Below are 20,760 nucleotides of genomic sequence, written 5' to 3'. Positions count from 1 at the left end.
TATGTCTCCACCTTCTGAGGCATCTATCATTTTAATGTCTTTTAATTCCATCTTTCCTCTTCTTTTCTCACTGCCATCACAGGAACTCTTGCCTCTGAAGTGTTTATGCATGGGATGAGGGCATTCAGAACACCCTGGTAGTTTTTCCAAAACATGCATGTCAGGGCTGTGCCAGCAGACCACTGAAGTAGAAACTGGTGTGTGTGTGTAGGAGGGGAGAGAGAGCTCTGCATATGTGGAAAATGTTGCCCGGGGGATCTTGATGCAAAGTACCACCACATTCTGTAATGAATTGTCTGGGTCCTCTTTCCTCAACCCTCCAAACCAAGCACTTCGAACCAGTTAGAGCCTATCTCTGAACAGGAGGAATCTGAAGAGCCCCAAGCCTCAGTTCAGCCTTAACCGTGGTGTCAGCCTTATATCCCTGCCCCACTAATTAGGTCTCCATGGTGACCTGACACTCAAGGTCTGCTGAGGCTGGGCCTCTCCCCAACTCCTGTCAGGGACCTTCCGGCCCCCCGCCCATCATGCATGCATCCACCCATGGTGATCCCAGCCGGGTCTGGGTCGATGATCAGGTTCCCGTTATCCACAGCCAGGTTTCCCTGACCCTGACTTCCAGCTGCTGCTCCCAAGAGGGCTGCCTGTACCTGGCTGCTGCAGGAAGTAGCATCTGTCGTCGCCAGCTCTCCTGGCTGGATCCCAAACCCTTCCTTGGTGGCTCCTGGGCACTATTCTCGGGCCCGTGCTGCCATTGAGGACCTGCCACTTTACACTTTACTCTGTGGCACTCCCTCAGTACCTCCTTTAACAGCAGGCACAGGCCCAGAGTCAGCTCCCTCCCTCCACTATGACCCCTACAGCCCAGCCCCCGCCTGCCAGCCGCCCCAGCCTGCACCTGCTACAGAGATCGGACACTGGCAGCTTGAAGGGAACAGTGCTCTCCTCCTGAACGTGGCCAGCCCCCACCTGCACTACTTCCTCAACCCTACATGGGGCTCCTGCCATCACTCTGTGACCCTATCCTGGTCTGGAAGTGCAGGGGAAAAGCTCCACCTAGGTGGCCACCGGACTGCAGGGGCACATCTGCCCTCTCAGGTCTCCAGGCATCCACTTCCCATGCCAAGGGAATGCCCAGAGGGCTCCCTAGGAAACTCCAGAGGAGCCCACAGCTGCTAGAGAACTTTATCTCCCATGGAGACATGAATCCAGCGAGATTTGCACCTAGCCTTCCTTGCTCAGCATAGGAAGGGTGGTCTCAGCCTATGTCCTTGACCTACAAATGTGGAACAGGCATTACTGTGCTCCAAAAAGTCTTCAAGGGACCTTAAGAGAATGAGGCCTCTCCTACAGAACCCTCGGACCCTAGCCTACTGTCTTTTCCATTGTCCAGGGCTGCCTCTGGCTGATGAGCTCTGGCTTGGCTGTGTTCTCTGAATGGCCAGTGCCTCTAAACGATCCAAGGAGGCCACTCTCTCCTGAGACCCTGAGAGTCTGAAGCTTCTTGAGGCTGCCCTGAAATCCCAGCTTCCCAGAGCCTAACCCTGGGGGCTTCAGAGGGGCTGCAGAGCCAGATCCCAGGGAACTCCTCGGTTTAGAGATCCCCATCCTTCTTTGCCAGATCCTGAAGGCCACGGCTCCTCCACTCTATAATCACTGAGACCACCCCCAGGCTGAGCCCAAGCATCACTTTTCCATCTGGGGAGGTTAAGGCCTAACTCTCCCACCTAACAGTGAAGTCTCCTATGTTACATCATTCCTGAGATTGAGGGAATCCAAGAAAGCCCTCAACTTAAGAACTTCCAGACTGTCCCTGCAGGGCCCCCAGGCTGGCCAATATTTCTCCCAAATGACAGAAATCCAGAATTCAGGGGTTGGTTCTTGGCATTGTCCCTGGGGACTGCATTCAGCGACAATCCCTGAGTCAGGAGGGTCTACATGGCCCCTTGTTATACAGAGGCCAACAAAGAATAATCAGGAATCCTAAAGATTCTCCAGGCTCATGCCAATGCTGCCATCTCTGAACTGCAGTTTGCCTTAAAGCAGAGGAACAAGATTTCCCCTCCAAATGAGGAGAGTCCAGTTATTACCCCATAAATTAGCATTAACCTCTTGTAGGACCACTTCAATGTCCTTCTGAGGGTCCATTCCATGCTACTGAAGAGACACACTTTCAGCTTCCAAGCTGCACAGAGAGTCAATGGAGCGCCCAGAACCACTCAGGTCTGCTGTGCCACTTCAACATCCTTATGTTCCCTAGTCTCGGTGACAGCACTGAACTCCACTCGGAGATGGCTTTCAAAAGTCTGCCATGTCATGGTTAGAGAAGAGGCCATGTGAGGACACAGCAAGGAGACATCCATCTACAAGCCAAGGAGACAGGTCTCAGTAAAAACCAGCCCTGCTTGATCTTAGACTTCCAGCCTCCAAACTGTGAGAAAATAAATGTGTGTTTGTAAGCCTAAACAGAAAGGCTTGCCATGTGTCTCTGGAAAAACAGCGAGATACCTAAGCGGCCATGCAGATCCTAGGAACTTGGCTACATGCTTTCCAGCATCTGGACCCTCAGGAATAAACTCACTACAACTCCTTTGGAACCCAGAGCCTTCCACAGAACGTCAGACCTAGCAATGAGGAGCCCCAGGATCGAGGAGCTTGAAACGTGTCCTGGGGAGGAAAACACGGACCTCTCAAAGGAGGAATTATTCGAGTGACAAGTCCTGACCTTTCACACAAGGTCCACTTGCAGGGTTCTTGAGGTGACCCAGTCATGAGGTGGAGTGCTCTGAATACAGCACTTATCTCATAAGCCTTGCCCTGGACCCAGACAGGCAACTCAGAGCAGATACAGAGCAGGAACAGACCGTTCCCTGACTCCTGGGTGAGTCCAGATCTGAAAGCCCAGTAACATATAAGCTCTAAGCGAGAGCCCTGGGCCTGTGTCAGTCACACAGCCCCACTTTACCTCCCATCAGTACTCAAGCCTGGTGATAAGGAGCATCACCCTTGAAACAGGACCCTGGAAACAGGCACAGGCCCCAGTGAAGACAAGGAAGCCTCTAAGAAAACACCTCTCTCGCAATCGAGGAGACATCATGAAACGACACACATGGCTGGTCCTCATGAAACTGAAGGAGCAGATTCAATGAGACCTAAGTCGTTCAAAGTGCTGTGCATCACAGTAGCTGGGTCCTGGGCTAGTTAAGGTCAAGGGGTCAAACTCAGCAGCCAGGGCCAGCCCCGTGGGCATGAAGCCTGTGCAGTCACAAGTCACTCACAAGGGCCCTGCGCCTGGCTTAAAGCTCTGCTGCGGCCGCCTTGAAATCCTAAGCGTACCTTTGAACTTATTTTTTTGTAAGTAAAGTTTGACGGGACGATGAGCATGGGTGTGAGTAGAGGAGATGTGCAGAAGGAAGGAAGGCAGCACTTCTTTCCCCTGCCTTTTTGTTATAATTTAAAAAAAAATGTTTTTGAAGTATAGTTGATTTACAATGTGTTAATTTCTGCTGTACAGCAAAGTGATTCAGTTATACATAGATATACATTCTTTTTTATATTCTTTTCCATGATGGCTTATCACAGGATATTGAATATAGTTCCCTGTGCTATACAGTAGGATCTTGCTGTTTATCCAGTCTATATATAATAGGTTGCATCTGCTAACCCTAAACTCTCAATCCACTCTCAGTCCTCCCCTTTCCTGCCTTCTTTACAAGAGGTCCACAAATTATGTAGCTGGACCTGTCAGCAGCCCTGATGTAATTGCTTCCCAAGTAACATAAACTCCAGGTATTTTCTGGAGCTCCCTCAACCTCTAGCCCCATGCCTCCCAAAGAAATCTCCTTTGATGCCTTAGGGTCACTCCTCACACAAGTCAATTCCCATCCCAGCTTTACTTGCTACCCTCTTCAAATTTCCCCCAGCTCAAAACAAGACCACTGGTGAGAAGCAGGACATAGGGGGCCTGCATTCCAGGAAGAAATCATGTTAAGATACCCTAGGGTTAGTAAGAAGGATCCTGAGTGGCAGTAGGACCATCCCTGTGGTTATGACAAGGACAAGGATGGAGGCTGGGACAGCTGCCTCCCAGTGACCCATCCAGTAAATATGTTTGTTAGTTCATTATATAAACATTTGTTGAGTACCTACTGTGTGCCAGGCACTTCAGAATGAAGGTAGACACAGTCCTGACTTTGACAAGCTCCCAGTCTAGTAGAGGTAAGGGCATTTAGTAAATAAATTGTAATAAAGTGAGCTAAATACTTTTATGCATATAAATAGTGTGCTATAGAAGCACTGCATAATTAACTCTGCCTGAGAGAGTCAGACAATATCACAGAGAAGGATCCTGAAAGATGGATAGGAGTTTGCCCTGCTAAGAAAAACCACAAGGAGTATCAAGCCATCCCTGCATTCCTCCAGAGTGGTGGTGAGAAGTCTGACACAACGGAAGCATGGGCTGGCGGGGTGGGTGTGAAGAGGCATTTGGAAAAGAAGACCGGAAACAGAGCTGTGAAAGGGGTCTTGCAATTCCAGCTAAGGCATTTGAGTTTTACGTAATATGTAGGAAGAGAGAGAAAAGATCAGAGTTAATTGTGCTTTTTAGGAAGATCCCTCAGCTGGTGGTATGGAGGAAGGCCTGGAGCAGGGAAAACAGGGAGGAAGGAATCCAGACAGACTCAATGTTAAGCAACAGTATGGCTTCATCAGCACGGTCTTAGTAGAGTGGCAGGGTCAGAGCTAGCTTATCATGGTTTAAGGTATTAAGAAAACAGAATAAATGGAAGGACACAGAGCAGTAGTTAGAAAAGGGAGGTAAGATCAAGGGTTATATTTCTTAATGACCAAAAATAGAGCACAGGAGAGCAAGAATAAGGATGAGGCCCCTGGGGAGGTGGGAAATGATTCTCACAGAAAAGCTAGAAGGTTACAGGGGGGGCCTTTGTAGGTTGGCTAAGCCGGTGAAGGGAGGGAAATTAGGGGAATTCATGCCAGGTAATAGGGGAATTCATGCCAGGTAACTTCTATCTTCTTGGTTAGAAGGAAGCAAGGAAGGAGAAGTCAGCTGGGAGGGGGAAGGGCAAAGCTGAAAAGCCTTAAGCAAAGTGGGAAAAGCTTGATTAGGTCCAATCTTGTTTTTGTCAGTCCCCTGGCCCTGAATCCTAGTTCAGTTCCCATGATGGATTCCTGCTTCCAGATCTCTCTGACCTTGGCCACCTGCTTATTCCACCTTTGTCTCCTACCAGATTTCCACAAGCTCATGCTCCCCTTCTGCTCCCCTGCAGTCCCCGTTGGTCCTCCCTGGCTGTTCCTCCCTCCCCGTGTAGACTGGGCCTGCTGGTGACAGATGTACTTTCCTGCAGCACCTACTATGACGAGCCAGCTCTGTCTCTCTCGGGCATCTGAGCTACCTACCGCCCACAGAGCCCTGGGCCAATCCCAGCAGTCCCCTAAGTGATCTCTCCCTCTCCAGCCCACCTCGCAGCTCCCACCTTCTTCTCAACCCACCAATACCCCAAGATCCTACAGGGGCTCTCTGCTGCCAGATGAGGCAACTTAGCTATGGGCTTATGACTGGCCACAGACCTACTTAACTTCGCCTGCAGGGCTTTTAACAAAAGTTGAACTGTCCCGTTAGCCACAGGTGCCACCCCTCCCTAGTGCCTTATTCCTACCCTAGGCCCAATCCACACACCAAGGTGTTCTACTCAGTCTCTGTAGACACTTGACAATAAAGTCCACACAATCTCAGGATTCAAGGCCTTCCAATCTCTGGTCCAGTCACTTCTCAAACCATGCAAAGCCCTTATTCCAGAAACCTGCCTCTGCCCTGTTTCCCCCCTCCTCCCTGTCCCGGCCCTGGCATGGTCTCCCTAGATGTATGTATGCCTGTCTCCTACCCTATCTTTCCCCCTATCGGTAAGGCCTTACCCTCTCCTCTCCACTTGTCACACTGAGATCCACTCATATCCCCTCTCTTCAAGGAGGCCTCCAAAGACCATCCAAACCCACAGCACTATTTGCCTGGACCCTTCACTTGGCTCTTGTATATAATTCTTTGTTTCTTTTTATCTATATTTCTTTTTCCTATATTTCTTTTTATCTTTTTTGGGGTAAGCTTCTTCATTCCTCAGATAAGCCTATAAACAGGGTTCCCTATAAGTCATTCGCCCAAAACGCCACACGGAGCAGATCTGCCGTGGTGTAATTTATCTCATACGTAACCCAACCGTTGACTCAAACCATGGCTATCTCCCGACAACCATGAAACTTCAGAGCAGCACAGATTCGTAGCCTTCAGGACAGAGGCCATGTCTTAGAGTTAGTATACTGCCTAAAATCAAGTAGGTACTCAATAAAAAAGCAGAAATCTCTTCTTGTTAAGAAAATGTAAAGGATAAAAGAGGCCCACCGTAAACCCTCTGACTTGATGGAAATAAACAACTTATTGTTTATCACTGCCACTCAGGCACCCAAGCACAGGTGTCTTTCACCAAAGCAAGAAGAGAGACCCACAAGAAGCAGCAGAAACTAAGAAATCCGGAGCTCTGGCCCCAACAACTAGCAATGATTTACAAGATGAACTTGGATAAATCTCTCAACAGATATTGATTTTCTAGGTAATGGGATCTTTCCTTCTCACACTCTGCAGAGCTATGATACCAGTCTGGTGAGGAGGGAGAAAGAGTAGGTACCTGGCCTACAGCAGGGGGAAGGGCTGCCCACCTGGTATACCCCCGCCAATACTGCCTGGTTTGCCCACCCTTTATCCCAGCTTCCATGCTGACCCCTAGGTCTGTGACATGCTATGATTCCGGCAAACACCCTTTACTCCTAATTCCTCCCCAAAATGTTTGCTTTAGCTACACAGTGAATGCAGTCCCCAGTGGAAATTTTAAAAGTACAATGTTAGCACAGATTTGGTAAAAATTCTACCATGGATCAACATATACCTTGCTGTTCCAGGTGTTAAGTTAGTCAAGTGATGTGACAGGTAACAACTACATTCTCCTTTGGCAGAAGTCAAGGCCCTGAGAGAGGGCCTGACTGAGTTCTGGAACTCTAACCCTTCCAGGAGGCTGGGTGCAGGAGAGTTGGATGTAGTTGGGTAATGAAACTTCTCTGTTAAGTGAAGTAAGTCAGACAGAGAAAGACAAATGCTGTACACACCACATATATGTGGAATCTTTATAAAAAAAAAAAAACAAAAGGCTGAGTTCACAGAAATGAAACAGAATGGTGGGTACCAGAGGCAGGGGGAGGAGGAATGAGAGATGTAGGTCAAAGGTACAAATTTTCAGTTAGAAGAAGTGTAAGTTCTGAGGATCTAATGTATAGCATGATGACTGTAGTTAATAATACAGTACTGTATACTTGAAAGTTTCTGAGAGCATCTCTTAAGCATTCTCACCACAAAAAAGGCACAGAGTTAACTATGTGACAGATGAAATGTGTTAATTATCTTGATCTTGGTCATCATTCCTCAATGTGTATGTCTATCAAATCATCATGTTGTGTACTTTAAAAATATACAATTATATTTGACAATTATTCCTCAATAAAGTTGGGGGGGAAACAAACAAAGAGGTAGAACTTGAGAAGTGTTCCTGTACCTGGTACTCAGGAAATATTCAATAATTGTTTCGGCTGAAGAGGAAGGTTTCAGGTTTCTGAAAAGATGAAAAACCAGGAAAAAAAAAGAGTTCTGAAGGAGGGAGTGTGATAGGGAAATAAAAGAAGCTGAATGGATTTAGAAGAACAGAACTGAAGGGGTATATGGAGGAAACAGAAGCAGGAAGAAGGCAAAACAGTGATTACACCGGAAACGACGACAAAGATCTGGTAAAATGACTTTTGAACTGACTGCAAAGGAAGGCATCTGAAACAGTAAAGCAGGAAAAAAATAAAAGAACCAAAAGCCAGACTCAAGATAACAAAGGGCTACGTACAGCAGAGGCAGAAGGGGAGGAACAGACTCCTAAAACTGTGGGGTTAAGAAAAGATATCAAGAAGCGCAGCCAATTTGAAAAGGTGGGATGGAGAGGCATACAGTGACTGATTTTTTTTAAAATTTGCAGCTATCTTCCCTTTAACATCAGACGTTGAGGTTTTCTCAGTCACCACGTTCCTCCTCCGAATGGAGGGGTCTGTCACACTGTATTGTTGGGGGCAGCACCTGGGGAGCGATTACATTTTTGCCTTCATTCATATACAGCTTGCCTGGGAGCAAAGGTCCCTCTCCCGAAGGCCCCTGCTGCAATGACATGAAGCCCAGAGGAAAAGCGTCTGCCACAAAGGTGCTCCTTTGATTAGCTGTTTTCAAGACAAAAGTACAAACACCCCTGGACAAAATGTACTGAGTAGTGGTGCCTGGGTGGCTTGACTCTGAAAAGAATTAGTCATTCTGATATGACTGCACAGCAACAAGCAAACTCTTGAGTGCCAAAAATCTGATCGTTTCACTCAGCGTTTCTTAAAGCAAAGCTTTAACTTTTTTTTTTTTTTAACAGATATTTGATTACAAAGGCATGCAAGGCAGCAAACATTGAAAGCAGGCTTCTGTGATGTAGAAGCCACTACAAGGTCACAGAAGCTAAAAACAAACGTTTCAGAATTCCTGGGGACCACAGTTAGTTTCTCTTCACTCCTAGTTTCTGTGTGTGTGTGTGCGTGCGTGCGTGCGTGTGTGTGTTCCCAATTCTTTTCAGACAAAGGGCAAATTTCCCAATCCTAGTAAAGGTGGTAATAGTACTTGGTTAACTAGGAATCCTGGTAGGATTCATTAGCAAGATGGGGACAGTTTCTCATGAGGAATGTTTTATAGATCCACACACAAGATGTTGGTGCTATATTACAGGATTCTTATTAAGCTAATACTTGATGGTCAGGGTCTCACTTATCATGTTTTATTCATAAATGTTGCAAAAGCAAAATGAATTATTAATGCAAAGATCATTTGGCAGAGATAGGAATCATTAACAGAATTTCACCGGCACTGGGGGCAGTGGGGTGGGGGGGTGGTGGTAGAAGATGGTTTATAGGGACTTAGCAACGCAAGCACAGAGCTTTTCAGATCTGTGGTGACCGTGTTTTCAGATTGGCCTGGGTCTCCAGGAACTTAACTGGTGCCATTTGTCTGCTGTCGGATAGCCTTTGCAAAGCACATCCAGTTAGCTTCCTCCTGGCTACTTGTCCACAGTACAAAACCTGCCGTTATGATGGCGCCAACGGTAGGTCCCTAGTCCCCCTCTCCACAGTACCTGTGACATTACTGGGGAACAAGCGCACTCTGCTTGAATACAGGGCAAGGCTCTTCAGATTACCTAACTCTTCTTAGTACTTACTATGTAAATTGTTTAGTACTTTCTATGTGTCAAGCACTACACTAGGTATTTTAAGTGCATTGTCTCATTGTTTCCATAAAAACTTGCCATGCCAGGGGTACTGATATTATCCCCATTTTACAGATGGGAAAACTAAGTCACAGGGAGGTCAGGTGAATTGCTCAGGGTTATGCAACTTGGAAGCTGCAAAGCCAGGATTTAAATCTGGTTCCCTCCCTATTCCAAAGCCCCTACTCTTGCCATATACTTTAATGAACATAAAGTTTGAAGAATGTGGAGCTGTCATTCCCTGGGAGATGTCATAACTGTCACCAAGCTGCAGAATCTTTAAAACAAATCAAGAGCAAGGTAAACATCGAGAGATCAAGTACCTTTACTGAAATAAACTTAACTAGAAATTAAGGGAGATACAAGTTATAAATGTCATTACCTGGGTAGATGTTGTTCTAGCCCTATCACTTTCAAGAGGCTGCTAATTAACCTTGAAAAATTGGTTCCTGGAGCCAGTCTGCGTGTATTTGAATCTCAGCTCTGCTACTAATCTTGGGCAAGACACTGAACCTCTCTGGGCCTCAGTTTCCTGGTAATAATAACAGAACCTCCCTCATAGCATTGTCATGAAGATTAAATGCCATAAAACGTGTCTCAGAAACCATGTATTGCACACGGTGAATATTAACTATTATTATTTTTTCCAGTATGGGTCTATGGGGAAGATGCTTAAGTCCATCCGAGTTTCCTCATCTATTAAACAGATCTCCAGGGAGCTGTCATGAGGGTTAAATGAAATAAAATCCTAAAAGAGTGTAAGATGCAGACCTCCTCCTAGTAAGCAATCATCAAATGTTCATTTGTTTTCCTCTTCCCAAGAGAGACCTGTGTTTCCCACCCTATGAAATGGGATACCCACTCACTCCTCTCATGCCATTGTTTACCTCACAGGCGTGTCACAGCCAGAGCCTGCCAAAGGTCAGGCTGCACATGAGGAAACCTGGGTTCTACTTTTATTTCCGCTTTTGAAAAGCCACTCCTCTAAACCTTGATTTCCTCACTTATTCCTTGTTATAACCTCAACAAGTGTGTTCCAGACAGCGTGCTACATGTTAGATATGCAAAGGTAGATAAATAAGGTACAGACCTCAACTTCAAAGAATGTACACCCTAGTTCAAGATAAAGGCATGTAAACTTCAAAGAATGTACAGCCTCAACTTCAAAGAATATACACCCTAGTTCAAGATAAAGGCATGTAAACAAATGAAGTACACTGATTGAGGTATGGACAAGATAGAGAGTGGCCCAAAGGAGGTAGGATCAGATTCATCTAGGCAAGATTCAGAGAAGATAAGCCCTTGAGTTGAATCTTACAAGATGAATGCAAGTTTCCCAGGCAAAACAAGAGGAAAGGTATTCCAGCTGAAGCAAAGGCCTAGCAGTGTAAAGTGAAAAACTGTAAATAATTACTTATAGCTGAGTAGAGGGTGCATTTAGGGGAGTAGGAAGAAAATAGGATAATGCTATCTTCCCCACTTACCATACAGAATTTCCATGAGACCAAATGAGAATAATGTATTAAAACACTGAAAAAGACATAGTGTCGCAGAAATGTCATGTATGATTGTTACTAGTACTCCAGCAAGGCTTATATGGCACTAAATTTTCACCCATTTCCTAGCATGAGAACTCCTGGTACTGTCTATCCTCTTACCACCACTTTGTCTCCCTCACCTCTCCCCTGAGAGAAGGCAAGGTGGATTCAGCATTGATCGGAGTGGAAAAGTAGAAGGGAGAAATAAAAAATTCCAGCTCTTTGTTTCGATGACCGCAAACCTTTTCAAAGTCCCTTAACTGTAATGTTGCTCATATTTTTGAAAAGCTCTATCCTTATTGGCCAAAAAAGTAACCTGGACCCTAAGACCATGGCTTTTCAAATGTTCTTCACTATAACCCATAGCAAGATATATAATATATACACACACACACACACACACCATAATCCAGTCTCACACAAACATTATGAAATACACTTATACCTACTATATGCAATGCACTCTGATATTTTCTCTTCTTTTCTACTTTATGTCATTTTTTTAAAAGTGTCAGTAACAGTCTCCTAATTGAGTTCACTACTTGCTAGTAGGTCACAACTTACAATTTGAAAATCACCATCCTAAGAGACAGGAAGGTTTATGAAAGATTTCAAAAGTATGGTTCACAAATCCTTTGAATCTTTCTTTTCTTTTGCATTTCAAGATACTGCAGAATAAAAGAAAGCCCAGCCCATTTCCTGGAAAATAAAACATCCATGTGTGCATAGTTCACATCGTATGTCGTTTGACAATAAATAAGAGGTTTCCACACGGGGTATCTTGTGCGTTTGGGGTTGCTGTGACTGATTAGGCTGGCTGACAAGTAAGATTTCAAAATACAGGAGTCTCTCTTGGCAGGGCCTTGGTGCCCTGTGGAAAGTAGGATCATATGGTCTCCAATGTCTTTTCGATGAGAACATTCAACAAGCAACTGGTGGTGCAGTCGTTGGGACTCTGCCTGCCGATGCAGGGAACATGGGTTCAAGCCCTGGTCCGGGAAGATCCCACATGCCTCGGAGCAGCTGGGCCTGTGCGCCACAGCTGCTGAGCTTGAGCTCTGGAGTCCGTGAGCCACAGCTGCTAAGCCCGTGTGCTGCAACTGCTGAGGCCCACACTCCTGGAGCCCGTGCTCCGCAATGAGAGAGGCCACCGCAATGGGAGGCCTGCTCACCGCAGTGAAAAGTGGCCCCAGCTTGCTGCAACTGGAGAAAGCCTGTGCGCAGCAACAAAGACCCAATGCAGCCAATAAATTAATTAATTAATTAAATTAAAAAATAAGCAACTTCTTTCACGTAAAAGGCCCATCACACATTGTAACCCAGAATTGAGCAGCATTCTGCCTCAGGGCTGCTGAAATGGGAACACAATGCCTAGATGCCTTTCCAGTCACACACAGATTTAAAATCCACCCCACCATCATCACTACGACCCATCTGGCTCTGTATGCTTTTTGTGTTCAACCAAAATCCTAAAGCCAGAAAGAAACACAAAGGTCATCTGGTCTACCCCTCTCCTTCCAAAGAGCATGGCCAACTAAACTTTTCTGGCTCATAGCTGAGTTATTTCCCCTTGTACCTCAACATGCATCTGAGTTCCATGGGGCCTTCCTTGTGTTACTGCACAAGCTTTACATGTCTCTGCCATCACACTGCTGATTATACTGTTTCTCCTACATAGAATTCTTTCCCTCCTGCCAATACAAATCCCACCCATCCTTCCAGATCACACCCCAAGCTCCCTAAGAAGCCTTCCCCAAACTCTACCGCCCCTAATTATCCATTCTTCCTTCTCTGAAATGAGATTAAGCTAACTGAATACATGCAGCCCTTTGCCTCTTAGATGCTATTTAACAGACAGTTGATATATATTTATTCATTAACTTTCTAAGACTTAAAAGAAGTTACATATATAAGAATCTTTAATCTTAAATTAACCTTTCCTACAAAATATATATCAAGGAGTAAATAGAAAGGTTTAGCATTTTATCATGAAGATATTTAAATCAGGTAATCATTAATGAAATAAGTATTAAGCTATTAATTTCCATATACTCAGAACCAATGACTACAGTGATGGTAGGTCCTGCCAGTCCTGTTGATTTTTCTAATGCATATACTACCATATGAGAGACACCTGTATTAGGCAACCAAATTCTTACATGTACCAGATAGAGCAACTAAGGGGCTTCCTTCCTAAGGAGCACCATGAAAGATGCTCTCATGGAAGGGGACTCTGTGCTTTGATACACAGTCAATCCACGAACTCTGTGTTGGCTTTGGCTACTTACTGTCATGGTAGGATTACTGACTTTCATAACTTGGAAAGAATTTAAAGTTTACCTATTCAACCTCAGATGAGGAAATTTAACCAAGAAAAGGTGAGCTAATGTGCTTCAGATCACCCCTGTAGAAAATCCCAGAGGTGGGGCTAAAACCCAAATCTGTTATCTGAAGAAGTCAGGAGCTGGAAGCCTAAAAACCTCATACCACCTAGCTCTTCGGTTTCATTTCCCCCGTCCCCAAACTTCTTGTCTTCCACCAGATCCCTCTGTCTCACCACTGAGGAACTTCCCCAGGTCCTCCACACCAAACTGTCTTCCTGATGTTAACCAATTCCCCAATGTTGTTTCATCTTGATGCCCTGACTTCTCTTAACCTACTCAGCAATTTCACTGTTTCTTCTGGTTTTGCCCTTATCCAACACCACACCCGCCCAAACCACACAGCTGTTTTAAGCCCTTCCATACATTCCAGACAAAGTTACATATGACACTGAAGCTGGTGACCGTGATGACCATCTCACAAAAAGTCCTACCTAGGATGACAGAAGTTTTTTTGCCATCTCGTGCTGTATATAATACAGAACATGCTGGAAAAAAGGTTTTCTCTTTAATTAGGCAGGTAGTTTCTCAAGATACAGAGCCAAGCAAATGATTGTGCTTGCAAGTTAAGCAGGGAGAGCAGCAGAGTTGCTGACACTACCAATAAATACCAAAAACATCAATAGCTCTAGCTCAAGAGTGGAAAAATGGATTAATGTGATTACTCTTCTTCTTACTGTTGTCTATGTTCTTGTCAAGACACTAAAAGGAGAATGAGGCGGTCAAAGCAGAAGACAGGACAAAGAGGAGGCCAGTAAAATGTCCAAATAAAGCAAAACTAGCTACAGAGTGGGGTAATAAACATGTGGACTCCAAAGGCCAACTGGTCAGTCTTGCTTCCACCATTAACAACAAATGACCTTGGGCATACTTGCTTATACTCTCCACTCAGTTTCTTCATTTGGTAGGGGGATGACAGTAGCACCTATCTCACAGGGTTGCCATGGGAATTAAATAAGTTAGTATCTGTAAAACACTTAGGACAATGTTTGACACATATTAAACCCTACATAAATATTTGTTAATGAAAATAAATCCTCAGTTTGAAATTATTTTAACTATCACACTATGTGTCTGCTGACCTCCAAATCTTATTAGCAGTTTCAGGACCTACAGACATCATGATGGCTCCCATACCACACCATATATACCCTGCATCCGCCGTTATGAATTGTTTCCCAAGAATTCATTTTATAGTTCCTTCATTGGGAATTAAAAGGAATATACTCCTGGCTCTCTCTCAATAATGGTCCCCATGGCTGCAGCCACCACACATGGTGAGAAAATTACCTCTCTAACATAGAACACAAGGCCTGTGAAGCCACAGCAGTTGTTTGCCCACATATCACAAATTCTACCTGTAACCCGGGACTGGAATTGGGGCACAACTGGCTACCTGCCATAGAGAAAACAAAATGAAGGGAAAATTCTTTGCCCCAAAAGTATCTTCTTGGTCCAGGGCTCACAGTGGAGAGCAAAACCCCTCAGAGCTGTTTAAACTCTGTCTTAAAGACTCTCCTCCCTCCGTTTCTTCATTTCCTTCTCATCAGGCTCTTGGCTACACTAGTTTTGATCTTCTCAAGGTCACCTAACAACTACCACTCTGCTAAGACTGCATCTGGCTCCACCTCTCAGGAGTATTAACATTGCTGATACACCCTTTCCTTCTCACAGCTTCCAGGCCACCGTATTCTCCTGGGTTTTCAGGCTTCTCCTTTTCCTGGGCTCTCGTGACATTGCTTCCTGCCTTCCCACCCTCCCTACGTTGGAGTACCCCAGGACTTGTTCCTCGGTCCTCTTCTCTCTTCCAACCACACTCACCTCCATGGTGGGCTCATCCAGTCTTGTGGTTTAAAATACCATTTGTTTCCCCAAACGACTCTCAAATAGAGATCTCCAGCCCAGACCTAAATCCTCAACTCTTGATTCAATAGGAGAAATTTAATTCACTGTCTAATAAAATCCTAAACTTAGCTAGTCCAAAGCCAGACTCCCAACCTTCCCTCCAAATCTCCTCTTCTGTCTTCCGCATCTCCACAAATGACGTGCTCCACCCTCCCCTCCTCCTCCCGCCTTTCTTCATACCTTACTGTTCAGCAAATCCTATTGACTCTACCATGTAAAAATCAAAAAAAAAAAAAAAAAAAAAAAAAAAAAAAAAAAAAAAAATTCAGAATGCAACCTTGTTGCATCACCTCTAGACTGCCCTCTGGTCCTAGTCATTTCCATCTCTCTTGAGTACTGAAATACCCTCTTAAGCAGTTCTCTGTTTTTACCCTTGCCCCACTACAGTACTTCCTCAAAACAGCAGCCAGAGAGATGCCATTAAAATTCAAGTCATGGGAAGCAGCCGCATAGCACAAGATCAGCTCTGTGCTTTGTGACCACCTAGAGGGGTGGGATAAGGAGGGTGGGAGGGAGGGAGACGCAAGAGGGAAGAGATATGGGGATATATGTATACGTATAGCTGATTCACTTTGTTATAAAGCAGAAACTAACACACCATTGTAAAGCAATTATACTCCAGTAAAGATGTTAAAAAAAAAAATTCAAGTCAGATCACGTCACTCCCTCGTTCAAAACCTTCCAATGGCTTCTCCTCCTCTCCCTCAGAAAAGCAAAGGCTTTGTGATTAACTGTGCAGCCTGACTGAATCTGAGTCACTCCACCTATACCACCTCAACTCTCTGACCTCATCACCTCCCACCCTCCCTCCACTCCACTCCAGCCACACTGGCCCCCTTGCTGTTCAGCCTCCTACGCTCACTGCATCTCCTGCCTGGAACACCCTTCCCCCCCACACCCACATGGTTCACTCCCTCATCACTTTCCCATCTTGGCTAAAATGTCACCTGCTAGGTGAGGCTGTCCCTCACAACACTTTTTAAAATTGCAAACTATAACAGCTTAGCACACTCCTTATCTCTCTTCCCTGCTTTATTTTTCCCCATTAGACCACTCAACATCTTATTTTACAAACTTTATAATAGAATATACTATAAAATTATTTTGTTTGTCCCCATTAGGATACTTATATTGTCTTCCCCTATTCGAGTATAAGCTCCAGACAGGTGAGGGTTTAGGTCTGTTTATGTTCACTGCTGCATTCCTACTACCTAGTAAGTGCCTTGTATACAGCAGGTGCTCAACAAATATTTGCTGAATGAAGGGGAATAATGGCTGACTTGGTTCCTCTTACCTAAGACAGTCATCACCGTCTTCATTAGCTTCATGGGTGTCCTCCGGTGGCTGATGGACCCACTTGTGTGCGGAGATAAGACGTTGGTTTTCCTCTTTACGTACATGTAGATCCGCAGGTACACCACGACCATAATGAAGAAGGCCATGAGGTTGGACACACTCCAGAAAATGAGGTAACTCCTGCTATAAATGGGGGCCAGGGAAGAGCAGGCCGAGATGTCACAGAGGCAATTCCAGCCCAATGTGGGGACAGCCCCCATAAAGATGGCAATGGCCCAGACGAACAAGATGAGCAGCGTCACTCTCTTTTTGGTCAGGTTGCTGTGGACTCGCATCCTCATGATTGACATGTGCCTCTCCACGGCAATAACCAACAGATTGGTCAGGGAGGCTGTTAAGCTAGTGTCCAGAAGCCCCTGGCGGAGAAACCAGCGGTTGACAGTCAGAGTTTTTGAAACTGGGCCAGTGTTAAACATCAGGTATACATAGGCAATTCCAGCAAAGAAATCTGCAGCAGCTAGGTTAGCCAACAGGTAGTAGAAGGGGAAATGAAACTTTCTGTTTTTGATTACTGCTGCGATGACCAGAGAATTAGAAAAAAAGATAAACAGGCAGAAGAATGTTCCAACACACAAAACAATTACAAGCTTCGTTCCTGTCCACTCATCGGCAGTGTCAGTGTTGCTCCTATTATAAAAAAAGTCCATCTGCTTATCATAGTAGCACTCATTCATTGTGGAGAAGAACTGAACATCCTAGAAAGAAATTTAAAGAAGAAACAAATATCACTCTTTGGAAAAGTCAATTACTAAATCACCAATTGCCATTGCTAAGCCCCTTGTTCTAGTCAACCCCTGTTCATCCTTCAAATCTCAGTGTAAATGTCCTTTGCTCCAGGACCCTGGCCCCCGACCACCTATCACAGCATTTATCTCATATCAGTCATCGTTGTCTGTTTCCCAGGTTAGGTGCAAGCGCAGTGAGGGAGGGTCTGTGTCTATTTTGTTCACCATGATAACCCCAGGACCCATCTGCCCTGGCTGCCTCAAGACAGGTATTTGCTGAATGGCTGGCTGGCTGGTTGGCTGAATGAATGAATGGTCATGGAGGCAGGAATAGGTCAAATATTCTGAGCCTTGCAATAATCCCCCCCGCACTGGTAACAATTATAGCATAGCACGTTAAGGCTTCTCCTGGTGGTTTCCAGCTCATTTCTTACTTATAGGTTCTGTTCATTAATCAAGGGCAGGTTGGTAATGCCAGGCACATTCTTGCCCAGATAACAGGTGTTGAGTTACTCTTCACATGACCAAATGGCTTCCCCAAGAGATTAATTTTCTACCACTTCTGATTCCAATCCTGATCTGCTTTTGCCATCTTTTAGTTTCAAACTACAATGACAACACTTGTTAAGCATGTGGTGCAGGGCTGGCGACTTTGGCCTCAATCCTCCTTCCTTACCTTTTTGTTCACTTCTTTCTTATTCTCCTAATCCAAATTGTACCAGTGTGAGTTTGCATATTGGATTTTCCACCTCAATCACTTCAAGTCAGTTTCCTTCCCTGGGCTCTCTTCAACACTGATGGTAGTAGAAGACCAGGACTCCACGGGTAAGACTAGGATCTGGAGTCCAAGGGTGTGAGAACACTCCTGCCAAGGAGGGGCAAGTCCTCCAGACACATGTCTGAAAGTAGACCCCAAAATGGGGTATCAAACAGACAGGCAAGACACTAATCTCAGGACAAGATCTCTTGCAGCCCCGAAGTGAGGGATTCTGGCCAAGGAGGGGCTGGGCAAGGACTCAAACAATGCCCATCCATCTACGCTTATTAGGAAGACCAGGTGTTCTGCCTCACAGTAGTCTGGCTATAGCCATGAAGTGTCCAATCAATGGAGACCGGGGTTGAAGGCCAGAAAATCTAGCTTCTGGGGAGAATGACCACGGGCTCTCTCTCAAGAAACAAGGCTACAACTTTTTTGCTGGAAAGCTGGAGATCCAGAAGGCCCAGGCACTGAGCAGTCCACTGGTGGGAATGAAGTGGCTCTAACAGTAAACGCTTACTAGAAATCCCCAGCTCTTAAGGCTCTTATAAATTCTACAGTCCAATACCACATCCAGAATCCGGACAAGTGGATCAAATGTCAGCTTGAAGCAGTACAAAATAGAAATTTATCATAGACAGTCTTCTTTTTATATATTCATATTCTAGTGGTATTATGATATTTTTAGTGAATTAGATATATGCATCCCTGCTGTAAATAATGAAAGGCCAAATATCATTTTATATGCTTAAAATAAACAAAATGGGAGTGGTGTCAAGAGACAAATGGTTCTAGTGCCTTTCAATTACAAGGAAGGGGGATTCAATTTTAATAAGGACAAAACAAAGATACAGCAGGGCAATATATCTACACTACATCGTGATAATTTTCCCAAATTAAAACTATAGATCTACATGATAATTTTAATAGCTTCATAATATTCCAGTATGAACATACCACACTTTACTTAACTAATCCCTAACTGTTACATATTTAGGTTGTTTCCAATATTTCACTTTTACAAGCAAGGCTACATTCTTTTTTTTTTTTTTTTTAAGGCTACATTCTTATGCATTAATCTTTACACACTTGGCCAATTATTTCCTTAGGATTAATCCATGGATTTCAAGTTGATGAAGAATATAAATTTATTTAAAGATTTCTGATACATGTTGTTGAACTGCCCTTGAGACAGATCATATTTCTAATCCCACCAGCACATATAAGAGTTGAATAGCAGATACTAATCTAGTGAAATTCAATTTTAATAGCCAAGGGGAAAATGTAGCTTTCAACAGTTATTGAAAGTACACAGAAATTCAAGACAAAAAAGTCCAAAAACCACATAAGAAATTTTAATGATTATGTGTCTTATGTGTGTAATTTTTTTTAATAAATAAATTTATTTATTTTTGGCTGCATTGGGTCTTCATTGTTGCGCACAGGCTTCCTCTGGTTGCAGCGAATGGGGGCTACTCTTCGTTGCGGTGCGCGGTCTTCCCACTGCAATGGCTTCTCTTGTTGCGGAGCATGGGCTCTAGGTTTGCAGGTTTCAGTAGTTGCAGCACGTAGGCTCAGTAATTGTGGCTCATCGGCTCTAGTGCGCCGGCTCAGTATCTGTGGCACACGGGCTTAGTTGCTCCGCGGCATGTGGGATCTTCCCGGGCCAGGGCTCGAACCCATGTCCCCTGCATTGGTAGATGGATTCTTAACCACTGCGCCACCAGGGAAGTCCCTATGTATGCAATTACTATGTGTCCTATCAAAAATGAAAAACCCTTTTTATTTTGCTATATGCTTTAGACAGCTAAGAGAAGCACATTTCTAATTTTAAAATTATATTATTCTTGATTAACTCATCAGTTTAATCAAGATTAAATTGTCAGAAAGATGTAGGAATTAACATACTACCAAAAAACTTTAAATTTTCCTAATTTCCTTTTTTTTTTAAGACATCTTTATTGGAGTATAATTGCTTTACAATGGTGTGTTAGTTTCTGCTTTATAACAAAGTGAATCAGCTATACATATACATATATCTCCATATCACTTCCCTCTTGTGTCTCCCTCCCTGCCACCCTCCCTATCCCACCCCTCCAGGTGGTCACAAAGCACCAAGCTGATCTCCCTGTGCTATGCGGCTGCTTCTCACTAGCTATCAGTTTTACATTTGGTAGTGTATATATGCCGATGCCACTCTCTCACTTTGTCCCAGCTTACCCTTACCCCTCCCCGTGTCCTCAAGTCTATTCTCTAGTAGGTCTGTGTCTTTATTCCCGTCCTGCCCCTAGGTTCTTCATGACCTTTTTCTTTTTTTAGATTCCATATATATGTGTTAGCATACGGTATTAGGTTTTCTCTTTCTGACTTACTTCACTCTGTATGACAGACTCTAGGTCCATCCACCTCACTACAAATAACTCAATTTTGTTCCTTTTCATGACTGAGTAATATTCCATTGTATATACGTGCCACATCTTCTTTATCCATTCATCTGTTGATGGACACTTAGGTTGCTTCCATGTCCTGGCTATTGTAAATAGAGCTGCAGTGAACATTTTGGTACATGACTCTTTTTGAATTATGGTTTTCTCAGTGTATATGCCCAGTAGTGGGATTGCTGGGTCATATGGTAGTTCTATTTTTAGTTTTTTAAGGAACCTCCATACTGTTCTCCATAATGGCTGTATCAATTTACATTCCCAC

At 44.4% G+C, this 20,760-nt stretch overlaps 1 protein-coding gene across 1 annotated transcript in view; it reads right to left on the bottom strand.

The window, feature by feature from the left end:
- The window catches only part of LPAR3 (lysophosphatidic acid receptor 3), a 45,738-nt gene extending 28,492 nt beyond the window's left edge, over positions 1 to 17,246 (bottom strand). The window contains exon 1 of the mRNA XM_024767880.1: positions 16,511 to 17,246. Coding sequence (XP_024623648.1) covers positions 16,511 to 17,246 — 736 coding nt within the window. The remainder of the gene's footprint in view (positions 1 to 16,510) is intronic.
- Positions 17,247 to 20,760: the final 3,514 nt, after the last annotated feature.

The sequence above is a fragment of the Neophocaena asiaeorientalis genome, unplaced genomic scaffold (assembly GCF_003031525.2).
Source record: "Neophocaena asiaeorientalis asiaeorientalis breed wild unplaced genomic scaffold, Neophocaena_asiaeorientalis_V1.1 scaffold546, whole genome shotgun sequence".
NCBI lineage: Eukaryota > Metazoa > Chordata > Mammalia > Artiodactyla > Phocoenidae > Neophocaena > Neophocaena asiaeorientalis.
The sequence above is the reverse complement of the archived record's forward strand: the minus strand, read 5'-3'. Positions and strand labels throughout refer to the sequence as shown.